Source organism: Phascolarctos cinereus, unplaced genomic scaffold (assembly GCF_003287225.1).
Source record: "Phascolarctos cinereus isolate Bilbo 61053 unplaced genomic scaffold, phaCin_HiC Scaffold_3;HRSCAF=262, whole genome shotgun sequence".
NCBI lineage: Eukaryota > Metazoa > Chordata > Mammalia > Diprotodontia > Phascolarctidae > Phascolarctos > Phascolarctos cinereus.
In genome coordinates, this window is record NW_027555736.1 from 141864554 (window position 1) to 141884254 (window position 19701).

At 39.4% G+C, this 19701-nt stretch overlaps 1 protein-coding gene across 1 annotated transcript in view; it reads left to right on the plus strand.

Annotated features, from left to right (window-relative positions):
- TLN2 (talin 2) overlaps window positions 1-19701 on the plus strand; it is a 575966-nt gene that overhangs the window by 541481 nt on the left and 14784 nt on the right. Inside the window, 2 exon segments of the mRNA XM_078151184.1 lie at window positions 7737-7842; window positions 9196-9320. Of these exon segments, the coding sequence (XP_078007310.1) occupies window positions 7737-7842; window positions 9196-9320 (231 nt within the window).

A 19701-nucleotide genomic window follows, 5' to 3' on the forward strand; every position in this document is an offset into this window, starting at 1 on the left:
CCAGTACATAATACAGTGCCTTGTGTGTTTTTCATTTTTACCGCAACTGTGATTTTATTGATTTGAGGAACTCCCAATAAGCAGTGTGTGAGCAGGTCCTCCTGATCAGCTTAGAAAGTTCCAGGGTTGGCTTGGGACACTGGTAGGGTAGGTGACTTTGTGAGGGTCACACAATCAGTATCGGTCAGAGGCAAGATGTGAACCCAGGTCTTCCTGATTCTCAGGCCTCTGAGTTGTCCATCCTTAATGCCAGTTAGCGCTTTACCCAAAAATATATATTTTATCTAATTTAAATGTATTTTGTTTTCCTGTATATGTTCATACTGCGCATCTGCCACCCTTTCTCAGATTGGAAGCTCCTTAAGGGCAGGGACTGTTTGATTTTTGTCTTTATGTACTCTTCAGCTCACAAAGTGCCTAGTCAATGGTAGGTGTTTAATAAATGCAGTGTCCCAAAAGTCTTAGTGCCATTTTAAGTCATTAAGGAGCTTAAACAAGCTTTTTTTTTTTTTTACAATTTATTGAGCATTTATTAAGTACCTGCTTAGTTCCAGGCACTGTGGCAAATGCTGTGCAAAAAGCATTTGGTAAGTAAATGGGGTTTTTTTTAGTTTTTTTTTATTAATTTATTTTGATTTATCAACAATCACTTCCATATGCTTTTGAGTGTAAGATTTTTCTCCCCCTTCCTCCCCACCACCCTCCCCAATATGGCGCACAATCTAATATAGGCTATACATTTACATTCCTGTTAAGCATATTTTCACATTAGTGAAGTTGTAAGTAAAGATTAAAACCAATAGGAGGAACCATCAGAAAGATGAAACAAAACTCAACAGAAGAGGGAAAAAAAGATAGCGATTCAACTTCCATAGTTCTTTCTTTGGATGTGGACAGCATTTTCCATCACGAGGCCTCTGGAGATGTCTTAGATCCTTGTAATGGTGAGAAGGGTTAAGTTTATCAATATTAGTCATCGCACAATGTGGCTGTTATTGTGTACGACGTTCTCTTGGTTCTGCTCACTTCACTCAGCATCAGACCATACGAGTCTTTCCAGGTTTTTCTGAAGTCAGCCTGTTCATCATTTCTTACAGCACAATAGTATTCCATTACATTCATATACCACACCTTGCTCAGCCATTCCAATTGATGGGCATCTTCTCAATTTCCAATTCTTTGCCACCACAAAGAGAGCTGCTATGAACATTTTTGTACATGTGGGCCCTTTTCCCATTTGTATGATCTCTTTGGGATATAGCCCTAGAAGTGCTATTGCTGGGTCAGAGGGTATGCAGATTTTTATAGCCCTTTGGGCATAGTTCCAAATTGTTCTCCAGAATGGTTGCATCATTTCACAGCTCCACCAACAATACGTTAGTTTAAACAAGCTTTTAAAGCTTAATTCTGAAACCACACCAAGACTTTGGGGATGCTCTGTATTTGCTGTTTGATCAGTTTGTTTTCTTGAGTCCCATTTCTGCAAATTACTCCAGTATGGAGGGAGATTTGGAGACTGCAGTACTGCATGAATGGCATCTCTGTGTCATTACTGGAAGAATGAGCCTGCTAGTACAAAGAGTTAGATTTTGGTTTCAGGGAGAAGTTTGACATTGTTGAAAGTGATATATAATTTTCTAAACAAAATCAAACCCTCTCTTTCTCCTGTTTAATTTAAAGTGTCTGCCAGGAATAAGTGTGTGTGTGTGTGTGTGTATGTATGTATGTATACAAATATACATGTTGATTTTACCTTTGTATCATCTCTTGCATATGCCCTCTTCTCTCTTCTGGCACTGCCGCCATATTGTGCAGGCCCTCATCACCTCACACCTGGATTGTTGCAAAAACTGCTGGTGGGTCTGCTTGCCTCAAATCTCTTCCCACTGCAGTACATCCTCCTCTGCACACACACACATACATATATATGAATATAAAGTATGTGTCCGCATATATGTGTGTATGTATATACATGTATGTATTGTGCACATGTATATATATTGCATATATACACATGTATGTGTGTATATACATGTACCCGTATATACATATGTTTTGTAGGTATGTGTAGGTACATATATGTATATATTTACCACCCAATCAGTCAGAATTCTGGTAGCTATTTTATACCAACTTCCACTAGACTCCCCTTCTTTCGTCAGTGATTTAGTGCCCAGCTCAAGTCCCCAACTCCTGCCCTCATACTAGAGAACTTCAACAAACGTATTGATATCCCCTCAAATACCTTAATCTCCTAGCTCCTCAACTTATCCTCTACCCCACCTCCACCGCACACAGGGATGGTCTTGATCTTGACATCGACTACAAATGCACCACTTCCATATTCATGAACTCTGAAACTTTCTTCTTTGATCACAATCTCTTGTCACTCCACTCTCCCTCTACCTTAACACTTCAAAACTTGTTCTTTTTCCACACTGTGACCTCTAAATTCTCAAACCCTCAGGTCTTTCCCAGCACTAGCTACACTGTCCTCCCTTTGCCAACTTGACACCTTGGTGAACCAGTTCAACTCTACACTGTCATCTTCTCTTGAATCTCTACTCTGTCCCTTCTCTTGAGCTCCTTTACATGTGGTCAGTCTTGTTGTGCCAAGCCTAACCCACCCACCATCTTCTGCCTTTGCTCCTGCACCGTTGAATAAAAATCAAGAAAATCATGAAATTGTGCTGACTGGGTCCACTACAAATTTATGGTATATGATCTCAAATTGGGTCCTCCCTGCTGCAAGAGAATCATCTTATGCTTCACTAATTAATTCACTATCCCACTCACAACAGTGGCTCTTCCGTAATCTCAAATCCTTCCTCATACCTCCCACAGGTTTCCTGTCTTCCTGTGCCCTCTCATCTGAGGAGTGTGCCTCACATTTTACTGAAAAAATTGAGACAATTCATGAAGACCTCCTTCTTCTCCCCTCCGTCTCACTTCATCTTACCAGGATACTTTCTACCACTATCTCCTTCATTCTCATCTTGCTTTGATGAGCTAGTCTTTCTCCTGCCAAGGCAAGTCCCTCTACATACACAGGTGATCTCATTCCATTCCATCTTCTCCAGCAGATTGCCTCTTCCATCATTCCCCCTCTCTCATTAACTTCAGTGTCTGCCTGTCCAGTGGCTGTTTCCTGTTGCCTACACACATGCCCATGTCTCCTCCGTCCTCAGACAACTCCCACTTGATCCATCCTTGATATCTGCCATCCCACATGTCTATTATCTTTTAATGGCTAAACTCCTAAGTTTAGAAGACCCTCTACAATAGATGCCTCACTTCCTTTCCTCTCACTCTCTGCAGTCTGGCTTTGAACATTCAACCAAAACTGCTCTCCCCAGAGTTATTAAATGTCTCTTAATTCCCAAGTCTAATGGCCCTTTTCTCAGTCCTCATCCTTTATGACCTCTCTGTAGCTTTTGGTGTTGTTGACCACCCTCTTCTCCATGGCACTCTGTTTTCTCTAGTTTTCCTTGGCCCTACTCTGTCCTGGTTCTCCTCTCATTTATTTTACCTCTCCTCCATCTACTTTGCTGGATCTTCATCCAGGTCATACCTGTTAACCATGGCTGTCCCACTGGGCTCTGTCCTTGCCTTATTCTTTTCTCTGTTTATACTGTTTCACATAGTGATCTCATCAGCTCCTGTGGATTCAAGTATTTCTAGGATGATGATTCTCAAATCTACTTATCCAGCCCTAACCTTATTGTATATTTCCATGATCTTAAATGCAGCATGTCCAAAACTGAATTTAAATCCTCTCCACTTCCTAACTTTCCTGTTACTATTGAAGGTGCCACCATCCTCCTAGTCCCCAGGCTCACAACCTAGGTGCCATCTTTGACTCTTCACTCTCTCTCACCCTCGTATCCAATCTGTTGCCAGGTCCTATTGATTTTACCTTTGCGTCATCTCCCATATATGGCCCTTTCTGTCCTCTGACACTTGGTATACGCCTTCATCACCTCAAGCCTGAACCAGTGCAGTAGCTGGTTGGTTTCCCTGTCACACATTTTTCCCCACTTCAGTCCATCCTCCTCTCAGCTGCCCAGCTGATCTTCCTAATGTGCAGGTCTGACCATGTCACGCCACTTCCCTCTACTCGATAATTACAGTGGCTCCCTGTCACCTCCAGGATCAAATCTAAAATCCTCTGTTTAGTATTCGGAACCCTTCAAACCCTAAATCCTTCTCACCTTTACAGTCTTCATATACCTTAAATCCCCCAGCACACTCCAAATGCAGTCCGTATGCCTTGGGATTCAGAGGTACCTCTGTGTAGCATTTTGCCTGGTCCGTTTGCTGTTTGCTTTTAATTCGTAGAGACTTTGGATTACAGCAATCTGTGAGCTCATTTATAAGCATTCAGTGAAAGAACCCATCATAGTCTCCTGCAATCAGTCCAACATTTATGCACAACCGTAATATGTGATCTTTAAGTGGCGCTGAAATTACCCTCATTTCCACCAGTAGAATTTCAGTTTCGTTCTTTTTCCTTCTGTTAGAAGTCACCTTGCTCCCACATTTTGGGGAGGGGGGTTGTAAATTTGTGTTTTTAAAAATAGATATATTTCAGTATAACTTGTTTTTTGTAACCCTATATGTTTTATTTCACACATTAAAAATCAGTATATTGAGGAGTTCATAGACTTTACCAGACTGCCGAAGAGTCCATGACACATAAATGAAAAATGCTGACCTTCTCCCTTTCTGACAAGGCCAACCCTAATCTTTTCCTTCTACCTCTAATTATACGTAGGTGGTTCAGTGGATAGAGCTCTGGGCCTGGACAAATCTGGCCTCAAGAAACTTGCAAGAAACAAGTCACTTAACCTCTGTTTGCCTTAATCCGCTGGAGAAGGAAATGGCAAACCACTCCACTATTTTTTGTCAAGAAAACGCCATGCACAGTACTGGCGTCCTGTGGTCCATGAGGTCACATAGAGTAGGACGTGACTGAACGAATAAGCAACAGCAGCTAATTGTGTTTCTGTGACTCAGAGTGACAATAACATTCAAGATTCTAATCTGCAAATACTGAGACCAGTTTGGGAGCCTCTTGACTGTTGAGTCTAGTGCCGCCCAAGCAGGCACTGTTGATATACATAAATCTGATGTCCCCAACTAGACTTGAATGGCCTTCAGAACTGTGTCTTGTGCTTCTCTTTCTTTCTCCACTTTGCCTAACATGGCACTCACCAGGCACACAGTAGGCAATAAATATTTGCTGCTTGTTTCATCTTTGAAAATACAGGATTATAGAAAACCTAGGGTTATACATCCAGAGTTAGAAGGGACATTAAGGATCCTTGAGTCTAACCCTCTCATTTTACAGGTGAGGAAACTGAGGGCCTGGAGACATTAAGCAGCTTACTCAAGGTCCCATAATATGTGGCATGGCTAGGATTTGAACCCAGGCTGTATGATTAAAAATCTAGTGATTTCTCCACTTCACCGCACAGAGTAACCAAAAAGATGAGTCAAGCATGAACAAATTGGAGAGTCACAAGGACTTCTGATGCCTGCTTAATAGAATAGAGTGGGAGCTCATAGCATTAGGAAAACTAGTTCTAGCTCATTATAATTTAAAGGAGTAAGCCCTTAATGCTGTAGTGTTGCAGCATTTTTGCAAAACTAGACTCAGAAATCTTAATATAATTTGGCTAAAGGACTCTTTCAATTTACTGATTGCTTGTTGTCTGCGTAGCAGAGCTGGGTTTTAAGAATGAAGATGGGGAGGAGGGGTGGAGAGAAGGTAATAATTGTTGAAGAAATAATATCAGAGTCTCCCAAATCAATTAGAACAATTACAGGGGGTCTTTGACTGGTATGAAGTCCTTATACCTATACAAACTCTCAACTAATAAAGAAGATGGAGAGGGAGTTTATCTTATCAAGAGAATTCTGAGTGGTTATTTATAGCTACACATCTCTCATTAATGCTGAAAATCAAGAGCAAAGAATTGATCTAAGAGAAAAGGAAAAAAAAATTCCAAGATATATGTGTGGTGTTAAATTGTGACAGATCAGTAACATAAGCCTCAAGGAATGCAGGATGAGAGAAAGAAGTTGCACCTTGCAGAGATGTAAACAACTGCGAATGGTTAGAACTTTCTGTCTGTAATATTTCTAGAACATTCTAGTGTATTATAGTCAGTTAGCCCAGAGGAGATCAATCTTGATTCTCTAGCTTGTGACATGAGTTAGTGGCCTAGTTGATTCAGCTAAATCTTTAAGGCCTTTTGATTCTACTTTACCCACATTGGAGATTTTACTCTTCTGCATCTACAGCCAAGCTAGAATTGAGGGATTATAGGCTATAAAGCAAATAGATAAGAAAGGAGGAAAGGGAACAAGAGATTGTGACGTGGCATTCCAAAACCTTTCTGATTTTTGCAAGTTGAGTTTTTGCAGTAGGATGATTGGAATGTGTTTGTACTGGGCTAATATAAGAGAGGTAATTGGTAGCCTTGGGATTTAGGGGATGGAGAGGGGAGGGAGGATAGGGCTAAGGGCCCGGTATACTATAAGTCCAAAGGTTTTTAAGAAAAGCTAAGAGGAACGCCATGAAAGGTGGGTTTGGTTCTGTCTCATTACCCTGCACCAAATTGGCAGCATCAGTTTTAATCATAAGGAAGGTTTTTTTGTCTTGTTTGTTCAGAAGAAATGGTAACAGGGTGAATTCACAAACAGGAGTGCAACAAACAAAAAAATCCTGAGTGTCATCTATTAATTTCTTAAGTTCTCTAAATCTGAAGATTGCCGCTGTGAATATGGAGGGAGAGACTAAAGGAATGAGGGAGTTTAGGAAAAAGAGTCTGAAAATCATGAATTAACCGAGTAGAATTAGGACTTAAATCCAAGGTTCCCAGTATCGTAATTCTAGTGACTTCCTTGGGGCGGCTAGGTGGGCAGTGGATAGAGCTCTGGGCCTGGAGTCAGAATGACTCATCTTCCTGAGTTCAAATCTAGCCTCAGATACTTACTGTCTGTGTGACCCTGCGCAAGTCACTTAACCCTGTTTGCCTTAGTTTCCTCATCTGTAAAATGGCAAACCACTCCAGTATCTTTGGCAGGAAAATCCCAAATGGGGGGGAAGGGGAAGAATCACACACAGCTGAAATGACTGAATAACAAGAATGAGACTTCTTTGATGGACTGGAGAAGAATTCAGCTCAAAAAGGTCATCTGACCTGGAATGGAAAAAGAGAGAACCAGTACCTATCTTTAAATCAGTAGTTTAAAAAAGAAAAAGCCTACCTTAGATAAACCTATGATGATAAATATATAAACATATAATACATAAATAAAGATGAAAGTGGCCCCCCCTTTTTTTCAATCATCAGAATTCTGCCTCCTTCCTGTTTCACCTCACCCCCCACTAGATTGTACTTGAAAATCTCAGGTGTATCATGCTTGTCCTCTTGGGGATTCCTCTCACTGTTGGATTTCTAGGACCACACTGTTGGATTAGGTTTAGGTCACACATTTGCTTTGTTGTCAAATATTGCTGGTGCTTTTGTTCTTATTAGAGCCTTCAGTGGTGTGTGGGTGCATGTTCCTTAGAATTTGGATGTGATACGTAAGGAGTTGGGGGTGGGTTTTTTTAATTTGTTTTAAGGTTTAGACTTTTATCTCTTTTGTGAGCTTTGGTAGGTGTAGGAGTGTATTTTCTGTAACATTAACATGTAATCCTGCCTCTGTTTTCTTTTCATACCTAGATTCTTCAGAAACCAACACCAGAACTAAAGCATCAGTTGGCAGCTTTCTCTAAGCGAGTGGCAGGTGCTGTGACCGAGCTCATCCAGGCAGCAGAAGCCATGAAAGGTGGGTTTGATTCTCTCTCATTATCCCACCCTAGGTTGACAACACTCATTCTCATGATAAGAGGGTTTGTTTGCGGTTTTGTTTTGGTCATTTGCTAGCCTTAAAGAAAATCCACTTCCTGAATGTCCTGTTTGAAAGAGAATCTCTCACACTTGTAGAAATTAAGATTAGAGAAATTCAAGAAATAACAAGGTTGGAATATGTCTTTTTTTAGGACAAGCCTTCTCCTCCCTCTCTGTACCCCATGTACCTTTTTATAAAGAAGAGCCAATTTAAAACCCTTTCCCCTATGATTGATTCTGTCATTTATTTTATATATATTTTCATCCAAAGTCTAGGAATAAGAGTAGTCAATGGACCTGTGAATTCACTGTTGTGGGAAATCTCTTCTACTGTTGCAGGCTGGCCACTTTGCAATTTGTGGTCATAGAGAGTTGCTTAAAGGGAGGGAAGGTAAAAATAAGCATTTTTAAACACCTGCTATATGCCATGCAGCATGTTAAGTGCTTTACATTTATTATCTCATTTGATCCTCACAACAACCCTGGGGGGTAGGTAGGTGCTGTTTTTCCTCTTTATCCCCATTATGCCCATTTTACATTTGAGGAAGCTGAGGCAAATAGAGTGACTTGCCCAGGGTCACACAGCTAGAAAGAGTCTGAGGCCAGATTTGAACTCTGATCATCTTGACTGCAGGGCCCTACAGCTAGTATGTGTCAGAGGCACGACTTGAATCCATGTCTTCCTGGCTTCTAGGTCAGTTTTCTATCCACTATGCCACATTGTCCTCAAAGACCTGAATTGCCAAAAAATATGCCAGCCAATTTAATTCGGAGTACTGCTTTTCTAGCAAACTCCTCTGTGCTTTTCAACTTTCAGTCTAACTTTATATTTGTAGATCAGGGTTTCATCTCAGGCACTGTTTAGAAAAATGGAAGTAAAGCATTCCTGGGGCTGATCTATCATTTCGGGCCGGTTTTATTCCAGTGTCAAGGTATCTGGACTTCCTAGAACTCTCAGCTGAAGGTAGTAGCAGGATCCCACAAAAAGACAGTCTTGGGGTTTTTGTGAGCTTGTTTGCCATGGTTCTTACTGATGACTGCTCCTAGAAATCTTTGTACAAGAAGTGATATCAAAAGCAGAGGTTTACCCAAGATACTCATGTAATTAAGCCCTCTCTCTTTGAAACCGGAGGCATTAAATGAGATCAGAAGAAACTAAATCCAGTTCCAGGAGACCATCAGAGTTCTACCATGTTGCACCCCCTGGTCTTTGCAGATGTTTGTGTTGAGTGTCAGCAGTAGACCAAGAACTATGACTACCAAGCATGATGATGTTTTGGACTCGTTTCAGGTACGGAGTGGGTAGATCCGGAAGACCCGACAGTCATTGCTGAAACCGAATTACTGGGGGCTGCAGCATCAATTGAGGCTGCAGCTAAGAAGTTAGAACAACTGAAGCCAAGAGCTAAACCAAAAGTGAGTGTCTATCCACTTTTACTTCTGTGACATCAACAGGGTGACCTCATGATTCCAGAAATGGGGAGGTGGGAGAGGGACAGGGAGGGCAGGTATGCTACTGTAGACATCCAGCTTGTCCACTTCCATGTCATCGAGACTGTGAATCGGATCAGTAACTTTTTCATAGTATAGAATTCCTTCTATCTCATACATAGAAATATTTGTAAAATGCTTTCCTGAGACTAATGAAAGGTCAGAAGCTACCAGGTTTATTATGAATTCCATGATTTTCATGACTTTTTTGCAGAAGGAAAGTACAACCTTGATAACATCGCTAGAGAAGGAAGCTAAGCAGTGCTGGGTCTGTCTTTCAAGTTTAATCCAGAGAGTCCCGGTCCTAAATGAGTCATTTGTAAATGTCTTCTTCCACAAAGGATAATTAAGAAACTGGAATTTAAAGTTTTCCTTCTGTTTTTGCTTATTGATAGACATTAGAATTTAAGGTCACATATGTCTGGGTGTGACAAGGGAGATGGGAAAGGGAGAGGGAAAAGAGAGAGAAAACTTCATTTACAGAGTGAACTGACTACTTGTGTTCAAAAAGGACTATAGAGAGAAGGAAGATCTGAAGTTGAAAAACTATATACAAATATAGCTTAGGGGTCTCCAAGTGGTTAATTGGCTTCACTTGTTCCATCATAAATTAATAATCACTGCCTTCCCACCCACCATGGACAGGTCCAGCAAAGAACATACTAGTGGTTAAGATCACCCTCCATGTTTCTTATTAGGATCCTCACTCTCAGCACCTCTTAGCTTCCTTGACCATGAGACTTCCAAAAATAATAAGTAGCTTCTCTGCACAGAAAGGTTGGGGACCCAAGCCTGAATAGTTCAAAACAGGCTCTCCACTCTTACACTGTCTCTCCACCCTTTCACGGAAGGTATAAATACAAAATACTACATCGGTCTCCTCAAGGAAAAGGTTAGTGACCAATGTAGTATATAAACATCTATCACCATTTAATGAGTTTTTTAAGATTGGTGACATTTCCCAAAGCAGTCAAGTTTTTTACAGTTCTCTTCTAAACCAAACAAATGTCTACCTGACCTAAGAAAAACCTTCAAAAAAAACAATAAATACTTTAAGATGACTTAGTAGTTTAGGATTTTAGTTTCTTCAGTTTGTCATGAAATCCTATTTCTCCCAAGTGGTCTCCATCCTAAAGAGATTGTGAGATGTCTGGGGAAAGTTATCGTTTTTCTTTCAAATTCAAACAGCAAAGTATAAGAAAAAAGTCTCCTTTTCTTTGTTTTCTGGTTTGTTGAAAATTACCAGTTTCTTTTAAAGCCACCAGCTTTCTGCTTTTTTTTTCCTTTTAAAAAGTTGTCCTTAGTTCTTTTCTGGTTCTGAATTTCAGTTGTTGGTTTTTTTCCATCTAATTGACATTCACCTGACATGTCATTTCACTTGATTTAGGGAGGATGAGATCCATGGATTTGAATACCATGGCATTTGAGCTCCTCATGGTGGCAATGAGAACAGAGTTCTAGCCAATTGGAATTCATCTTGACAGGGGTGGGACAACCTCCACAAAGCAGGCCAGGTAATTGAACATGATACCAGGCCACCAGGAAAGTTTCTAGAAACTGTTGCTTTATCTGCCTGCTTTATCCTATATAGAAAATTGCCATAAATCCATAGTATCCTGGAGAAAATGTCTGTTTGGCCTCTGGAGCAGTCCAGTTGACTAATGAATGACTGAAAAAAGCCAGCAATCCAGTGTGAATACAGACACAGTTGTATTCTACTGCTCCCTTCATACATCCAGTTGTATTTTAAAATTTTTGCTGTATTTAGTAGCATCAGTGGACCAAAGGCTGTAGTTCCTTAGAGTCACAATGTCTTAGACTCATTTCAGAAACAAAAGAGGCAGGTCTAGAAGATCTGAAGTTATTAAAAACGCCAAATTATGGTAGATGGGGATGGTCCTACTTCCTATCCCCAAAAAACTGTTAAAAGTATAAGTTACTTCATAGGTCTTCTGGGAAATTCCAGATTAATCTATGAGGCAGTCCAAGTGATCATTGTTCAGAAAATTTAGTACCTTTGGGTACCAAATTAAGAAAGCTTCTCCAGATTGTAGTTCAGGCCTCTACCCATTATTTTCTTTGCAGATGTTGCTACAGATGTCACATTTAATGTAATGGTTTCTATACCAAAGCAACAAATGTATTTAACTAGAGTGCAAGTCATAATTTAAGTGGTTGATGTGAGTCTTTACCCTCGTGCTACATATTTGAGGTCAGGTACCCCAGTAACAAGAGTATATTGTTACTCAGGGCTAGCTGTATTTTCAGTGATCCAAAGCCAGTCCCTGCTCTCCAAATAGATGGTGGGAAAGTTTTGATTCAGAGCCTTTCACGTGTCTTATGTTATGTACTTAATCATTTTTGAGAAACTACTTACCCAAACCATAATATCCTAATCTGTCTTAGAGAATCATCTGCTTTCTTTGCTTTACACTAACGTCTATATAAAATAAAATACGTTCACCTAGGGAGATTTCTCAAGTGGAAGAAAGTAAATAAATGTCCAAAAACTTTTAAGTTTTTCGTTTTTTGTACTTCTTTTTCTACCTCCTTGTTTCCACTCTCTCAACTCCACTCATCATCTCTCTCTAACCTCCTTTTTTTAGTTTAAACTTTTTTTCAGAAATATTTTAATAATCAGTTTTTGTAAAGTTTCAACCTTTAAGAAAACAAATATTCACACACAGTATAAGATTAATATTCATTTTCACTGTTTATGGGGAAATGTGTTTGGTCTACCATAATGGGCCCTGAACATCTGATGGGTGCTAGTTATTTCCATGCATACAGTTGGGCATGTCCTTTGATGATATGAACCACCTTTGGGAAGGTGAAGTTGTTGGTGAAATTACTCTGCTTGCCATGTGCTCAAAATGCCTATTTTTAGGGTGTAATGGTCCTTGACTTGTGAAGATGCTGCCTGGTACACTCCCAGCTCAGATTCTTAAAATTTAAACATCTCTTTTTGCATTCGATCTTCTGAAGAAGAACAAAAAAAAAATTCATTTTGCTGAATTAACTTTTTAATTGAAAATGTGGTATGATGATGGAATAAAAAATGTTAGAGAGCTTACGCATGTACATATTGCTAATAGTGCTATTTCCACACTCACAGATAGGCTTATGCCTCCAAAGACAGGTAAAGAAGTTGCGTCTCTAGTAGCTGATGACCATTCCCTGCTGTCGTAGTCTTCAGTTCTGTGTCCATTTTCAAGCTCAATCAAACCTGGATGCCTTTTCTGCAGGCCTCTGTGTGATATGTTTGATATATTAGGTTGTTATTTAATCCAACTATATATCAAACATATTCCTACAGTGTCCTGCCCTGTCTCCGGGGGTTCATAATATAGTACCTAAGGCAACAGGGAGGAGTATTTTAAGGTCACAAGGATATTTAGAAGACTTCAGATTCTTATTCTTATATTATGTTGTAGAAATATGGAATATTCCATTCATTTGGGTTGTGCTTGGGAACTGTATCAGTGTTGCAAGATTTTTTTATTATAGATACAAATCACATAATTATTAGAGCTTCCTCAGGAATTTAGGGTTCAAGGAATTATATTTCATAGATCTCTACACTAGCAAATTCTCAGGGTTGTATCTACAGTGACAAAAAAGATAGTGGAAGTAATCCAGCTAGCACCTTCTTGTTTCAGGTGATAAAGATCAGTATTATTGCCACCAAACATAAGTGATTTCTTTTTTTCTTTTTTCATTCAATTTATTCCTTTTCCGGTCCTCGGATTAATCTCCGGAGTATTACTGTCTCAAAATTTTAACCAGAATATAAGGGGATGAAAACTCAACCAAAAACACCTAATTGCTTTTAACATCAGGTAGCAAAAAGTAAAACATCCAATTGCCCTATGATTTGTTGTAGCTTTACAATGACAGTTTGATGGGAATCTTTGTAGTATCTTAGAAGCTCAGATTTGTAAAGGACCACAGAGGTCATCTAGAACAACCTAAAAAAGGGTTAAGCTCTAGTAAGTTTAATAAAAATAGTGCAACATTAATAATGGTTCATCTAGTGAATTTCCTGGACTGGTATAGCTTACCATTAGTAACCCTGTTACTAAGCAGAGGCTGACAAACAATCTGTTATAAAAGAAAGTTTGGGATTCAGATCTTTTAGAAATTTTCTTTCCCTTGTACACAGGAGTCTCCTGGAAATAACTTTGTTCCTTTTCCTTTCAGAGAAAAAAGCAAAGTCTTGTTTGTTCTTCAGAGTTAGCTTCAGAATTTATTACTGCTATATTATGTATAAAGGGATCTGGTTTGCCGATAACAAAACAAAATGAGGAGAAAAATGATTTTTAAAAAGAAAATTCCTAAAGAATCGTGTGCATTTGGATAATAAAAGTGAAATAGTCAGCGTTAGCATACATTTACGGACATGGCATAAGATAGACATATTCTCTTAACATTCTTTAACATCTGAAATTATTTGGTCTCAATGTTATAAAATGTGATCTCTACTGGGCCTCTCAATAGTATGTATTCTTGGCTCTTCCTGCTTCCTGGCATAGAGGATGGCTTTTCTAAACTCCTTGAGCCCCACTGAGACAATAATAAATGCCTTATTTCTTTAATTTTTTTTAAAGAAAATTTTAAAACTTGTCTGAGGTGCTATGTTGTCAAAACTTAAGGCCATCTTCATTTCATCAGTAAACAACTTCCTAGAGTTTTTGTCACTTGGCTACAGTCATTTAGCCAAAGTAACTGTCTTCCTATGAAATTCTTTGAGCAAGTGGTTATCTAAAATCAAGGCAGTGAATTATACTGGTGAGCTATTTTTTTTTAATCTAAAATTAACAAATCAGGTTGAGAGGATGCTGAGGAAAACCTTTTATTTGAAATAAATTACCTTTCTTTTGTATCCTTAATGCTTCTAAGGTGAATGGAAATAGCGCACAAGGAGGAGGGACATGTTTTGGAAAAAACTTTCTGAGTGGTTAAGTTTTAAACCATCCCCTCACCTGAAACATTTTTTCCTCTGCTTTGTTCTCATTGGTTTTAGTCAAGGAGTAATATTGGAAGGAGAAAATGAGATGTTTTAAAAACTCAGATCAACAACACATATCCCAAAATTTGAGACTCCCAGTTTAAGTGGCTATCATATATCTGATAGTGGCCTAATGACTGAAATAGTTTTGTCATCAGTGACTGTTTCCCCAGATGTATCCAAGATTCATCTTCCAGGAACTTACAAATATTTTGACTTTTCCTCCTTTTAATGATTCCAGCCCACCTATTTACATGTGTTTGTGCTTTCTTCTGAAAGCAGAATCAAGTCATTGAAGAACTATGCTTCAAGCAGAAATTCTACACCTCGGGGTCACATTAGAATTACCACTGATTTTGAAAAATATGAATATGAAGGGCACCAGTCACACAAACCTCTTTCCCTGAATCTTCCATTCTGAGTGTCCTCTCCGAAGCCTGCTTAGTCTAGGGAAGCAGGAAGACTCTTAGGAGATTCCTTATTCATTAGCTGTTTAACAGCCTCCATCCTCCAAGCCTGGAGGGGGAATATGGGGAAAGGTTAAGATTTTCTGAAAGACAGAGAGAGGGGCTGGTGCCTTGGAACCAACCAATTCTCCATCAGCCTTCCAAAACAGGAATCAACCTATCTACATAAGATTGTAGAGAACCAATTATATTAAAATACCATTATAGAAAAAAAAATTAAGTTCATGGATCCCAGGTCCCCTGGGCTACATTTAGTTTGGGTTTGGGGGTACAGGCCATGGGCTTTGTCTCATGGCAGATAATAAACTACTCTGAAAACCAAAAATGAGGAAGTGTTTGATAGAGGTGAACCTCCCTTTTTTCTACAGACTTTCAACTAGCAGGAAATATGATTCATTTGCCTACATATGAGAGTTCTAGATGTTGTTCCCTTTTTTTTAGTGCATTTAAATATATGCAAAATATTCACACTTTTTAATAGATCAATCCTTTTTTTTTTTAAAGGAATTGGTGTGAAAGATGCAGCCTTATTTTCAATAGCAAGTATCCTTCAGTATAGCTAACTGTGCTTATAATACTGAAAATTCACCTGACCCATAAGACAGGAACATTTCAGTATACTGATGTAACTTTGTCTAATTAGACTTCAACCTTTATGTCTTGCTGTCAAAATAAAACAAGGATTCCTAACTTGAAAGGTTGTATAATGAGCTGTTCTCCTGCCTAGTTTTGTATCAGCCAGCTCTATGGAAAGTGATCAGTGTTTCTCTTAAGCCAGCAACAAGGCTGTGGGTGGGCACAGCTACAAACCCACTTGGGTAGGGAGAGAGTGGGCGGGGTAAAGTACAGTGACCTGGGCAACATCCTCAGTTTGTCTTGTCCTAGGGATACGGCAGGCTGTGAGAAAGAAGAAAGGCATGTTCATTCCTATTTCCTTCTCACTTATCTCAGAAGAGCCCTGATTGAGTAAAAAATGTATGGGGTAAAAGCAGCAAGGGGAGGGTGAGGAAAAGTCACAGATAGCTTAGAGGATTTTTTCTTCATTAGCATCAACATCAACCTGTAAGCAACCTAGAGAACAAGTAGCTGGAAAAAAGGACAGCAAGGAGGTTTATTGACACTGAGGAAAAAGGATGGAGAATCTCTAAGACAGGAAATACTTGAGGGGCTTGACCTAAGTAGAAACCCAAAAAAAAAAGTGCCTTTTAGTTGCTGTTTCATCCAGAAAAGTTAATCACAGAATTTTAGGAAGGGAAAAGAACTTAAAGCTTGTCTAGCCCCGGAGTCTCATTTTCTGGATGACAAAACTGGAACTCAGGGAGATGAAGAGACTTAAGGTCCTGAGATAGCAGCAGAATCTGTACTGAGACCCACACCTCCTGACTCTTTGTACTAAGCCACACTCTGTCAGAGTAGCAAGCCACCCCTAGGAAGCAGCTGTCGAACATTGCTTTGGGTGCAGAATTTTGCATTACTTGATGCCTCCTTTATTTTGCTTTTTTTTTCCATTTCCAGTTTTATTGGGTTGTAATCAGAAACTAAATTAGCACCTTGATTAGGATTAGATTGTTTAAAAAAAAAAAACAGCCCATGGAAAAAACATGTATCTGAGCCCCCAGATCTGAATTACAAGTAAAACTTTAAAACCCCACAGTTAAAACAGACCTATATAATAATGAGCTTTTGGTACTCTTGAGAGGCACAAGGAGGGAGAAGGAACCAGAGGAGTCCCATCATTAGAGAAGTCCTTGATGCTTTCCATCTGTAAAATGGAGAGAGCTCCCTTACATGAACCCTTTATTTATTCTTCAGTCCAATACTTGGCTGAATGGGTAGAGGACTGACCTCCAAGAGATGGGATAGGAACCAAGCTGATGCCAAGAGGCCAGGGAACAGAAGGCAAAGTAATAATGCAGTCTTTACCCATATTGGCCTACTTGGCATGAGAGAGATAGATATTAACCCTTATTTTTCAAGAAGAAACTGTTAGAAGTGAGAATTGCTTGATTCCATAGTCCTTTGCATGAATGGATGACATTATTATATCATTTTGTGCATTTTGTCATTATTAAGGCAGAAATAAAGCAACATTCATCTTGTTTTCTGTGGAAAAGTGAGGAAATTTCATTGTTAGTTTTCTGGTGGTAAATTTGCCAAGATTGAGTTTAAAAATAATTTAGAAGAATGTTCATATTTGCCAGCTGAAGACCTGATTTTTAACAGGGAAGAAAAGTCACCACATTCTTGAATTGTGCTTCTGTTTGTGCTTTTTTTCCCTGATGCTATTTAAGTAAGAGTTTCTTCTTCACTTGTAGACTTTAGCAAATAGAAGCGTGGTTGCATTTATACAGGCATGTTTAAATCCCAGATCTTGGATATCATAAGAATCAATCATACACTTTTAAGCCTCCAATGTTTGTATATGGAGTACACTACAAAATACTATTGACTGTGACTACAGTCATTAGGACCTTTATGTGACCAATCCTCTTTTCCATACCGTGTTCACGTTAAGGTAGCCATCACGGTTACCACTTTCAGAATCCACAGGTATAGCTAGTGCCCAGGCAGGTCCTATAGCGCTTTGGAGAGCCCACGGAAGATGCTTTTCCCCCTCTCTCAAAAAAGTGGCTGGCAAGGACATTGGGGGGAGGGGTGGGACAACAGTCTGGAGTGAAACCCCCTTCATAATCTCTGACTGGAGGTGGAAGGAGGTAGGAAATTTTAACTTTAGCCATGCATGTCACCCATTCCTTTGACTCAGAGTCTATTCAATGCCAGTATTCTCATTACAAATGACCTGAAGCCATCTGAAATGTGTATAGATTTGCGGAAAAAAAAGCCCTGGCCATTAATAATATTGGGGGAGGGAGAGGGGGACATAGATCACACAGATTCAGTACCCTTTAGGCAAACCTTTTCTTTTTTATTCTTGTATGGCTCACTTTTTAATCATTCATTCATCTATCTACATAATTTGTTTTCTTACACCTTTTTAAAATTTTTCAATACCGGTCATTTCCCCTGAACTCCTCCTCCTCCACTGCCTTTGAGCCCTTCCTTGTAACAAGGAAAAACATTTAAGTAAAACTAACGGACAGCAAGTCAGCCTGGTCTTACAACTTATCCCGTACCCCATGGCTGTAGATTTCAGCTCAGTGAAAGGGCAAATGTGCATATCTTTGTCAGTTCAATAAGCCAAAGAGGTTTCATCGCATTTCCTCCCGTATATGTCAGCATTCAACTGCTTTTTCATGTTCCCTACATTACTGTGCATATTGTTTTCTCAGTTCTTCTTTCTTCATTCTGCATCACTTCATATAAGTCTTCCCATGTTTCTCTGACTTCCTCACAATCATTGTTTCTCATGGCTTATATTAAACAGGCTCTGTTGAATTAATAGTTTTAAAATCAGGTAGGGATAGAAATGAGGGGTGGATCTGGTGGCATAATGATGCTCGTACACTCGTCAGAGCTCATACTCTTAGAGCATTGCCCAGAGTACTGAGAAATTAAGTGACCTGTCCAGGATCATAAAGCCAGTATGCATCAGATACGAGACTAGAACCCAGATCTTCTTGATGGTGAGACTACCATTATTCACTATACCACAGTGCCACCTTTAAATGGGATATCCCATTTAAATGCAGGATTTTTCTTTTTTTTTTAAAAAGTCCTGCATGCAACCCCAGTGGGTAAAAACAGTTGAGAAGTGGTCTTTGATCAGCTAGCTAGCTTACTTTTATATGATCAGTTACAGTAGATTTTCATTTAAAGCAGAATCATAAAAAAACCCTGTGGCTTTTTTTTTTTTGAACAGTCAGTTCTTCTTAGAAACTGGAGCTCAGGGTTTTGTTGGTTGTCGTTGGGGGGTTTTTTAAGTCTTTATTTTCTTCTGCATCTGAGAATAGAGTCAGTAGTCATTATTAGAATGAAAAGTCTAAAGTAGAATATTAAATCTGGAAGGAAACGTAGAAATAATTTAACCAAACCTCTCTCTTTATAAAAAAAAAAATAAGGAAACTGAAGCCCTGAGAATTGAAGACTTTTTTTAAGGTCATAAAGTTCATTATTTATAGACCTCAGACTCAAACCCAGGTCTCCTGACTCTTATCCCAGGGTTCTTTCCATTATACCAAGGGAATTATTCTTAACATTCACCTCCAGCCTCCTGACGCCAAGTCTTGCCCACGGTGGTGAGTTGTTCTTTTAACAAAGACACCCATCTTTGTTGTGGCCCTTCATTTAGGCAGACCTTCGTAGGATACACCAATTCAGCATTTCTTCTTTTTTTCCTCTCTTTTCCCACTAGTAGATTCTATTGGCTATTATCCTGAGAAGGCAGCCATTCGTGGGGAATAATTACTTCAGGGGTAACCAAGATCTCTGTCAAAGCCTTCACATTCGTAAATACTGAGCTAAAAATTCCATGATGGCTCTGGGAGAGCCCACGCAGCAATTAGGTTAGGAGTCCTGCACCGCAAAGGAGACCCAGTGCCCTGTAATTGATGTGTGCTTTCAGCAGAGTAGGTTTAAATTTACTGATAAAACTGGCTTCCAGGCAGATGCAGAAGAAGTAGACATAGTACGGGTTTCATTCCATGGCTCTAAACAAACCCCAGTTAATGTCTAATTATCTTCTATCCTACCTACCCTATTTGACCATCAAGCTGTCCATTTGAAGCCCGTCTTTGGAAGGCAGCAATAGCATCAGTGGCTTTCTACAGATTAGCTTTTCAAAACAATCTTAAGCTTTAGAGTATGTACTGTGGAGAATAAAATAAGTGCTGGTCAAATAGCATGACAACGAATGTTATTGGCAACCAAAATT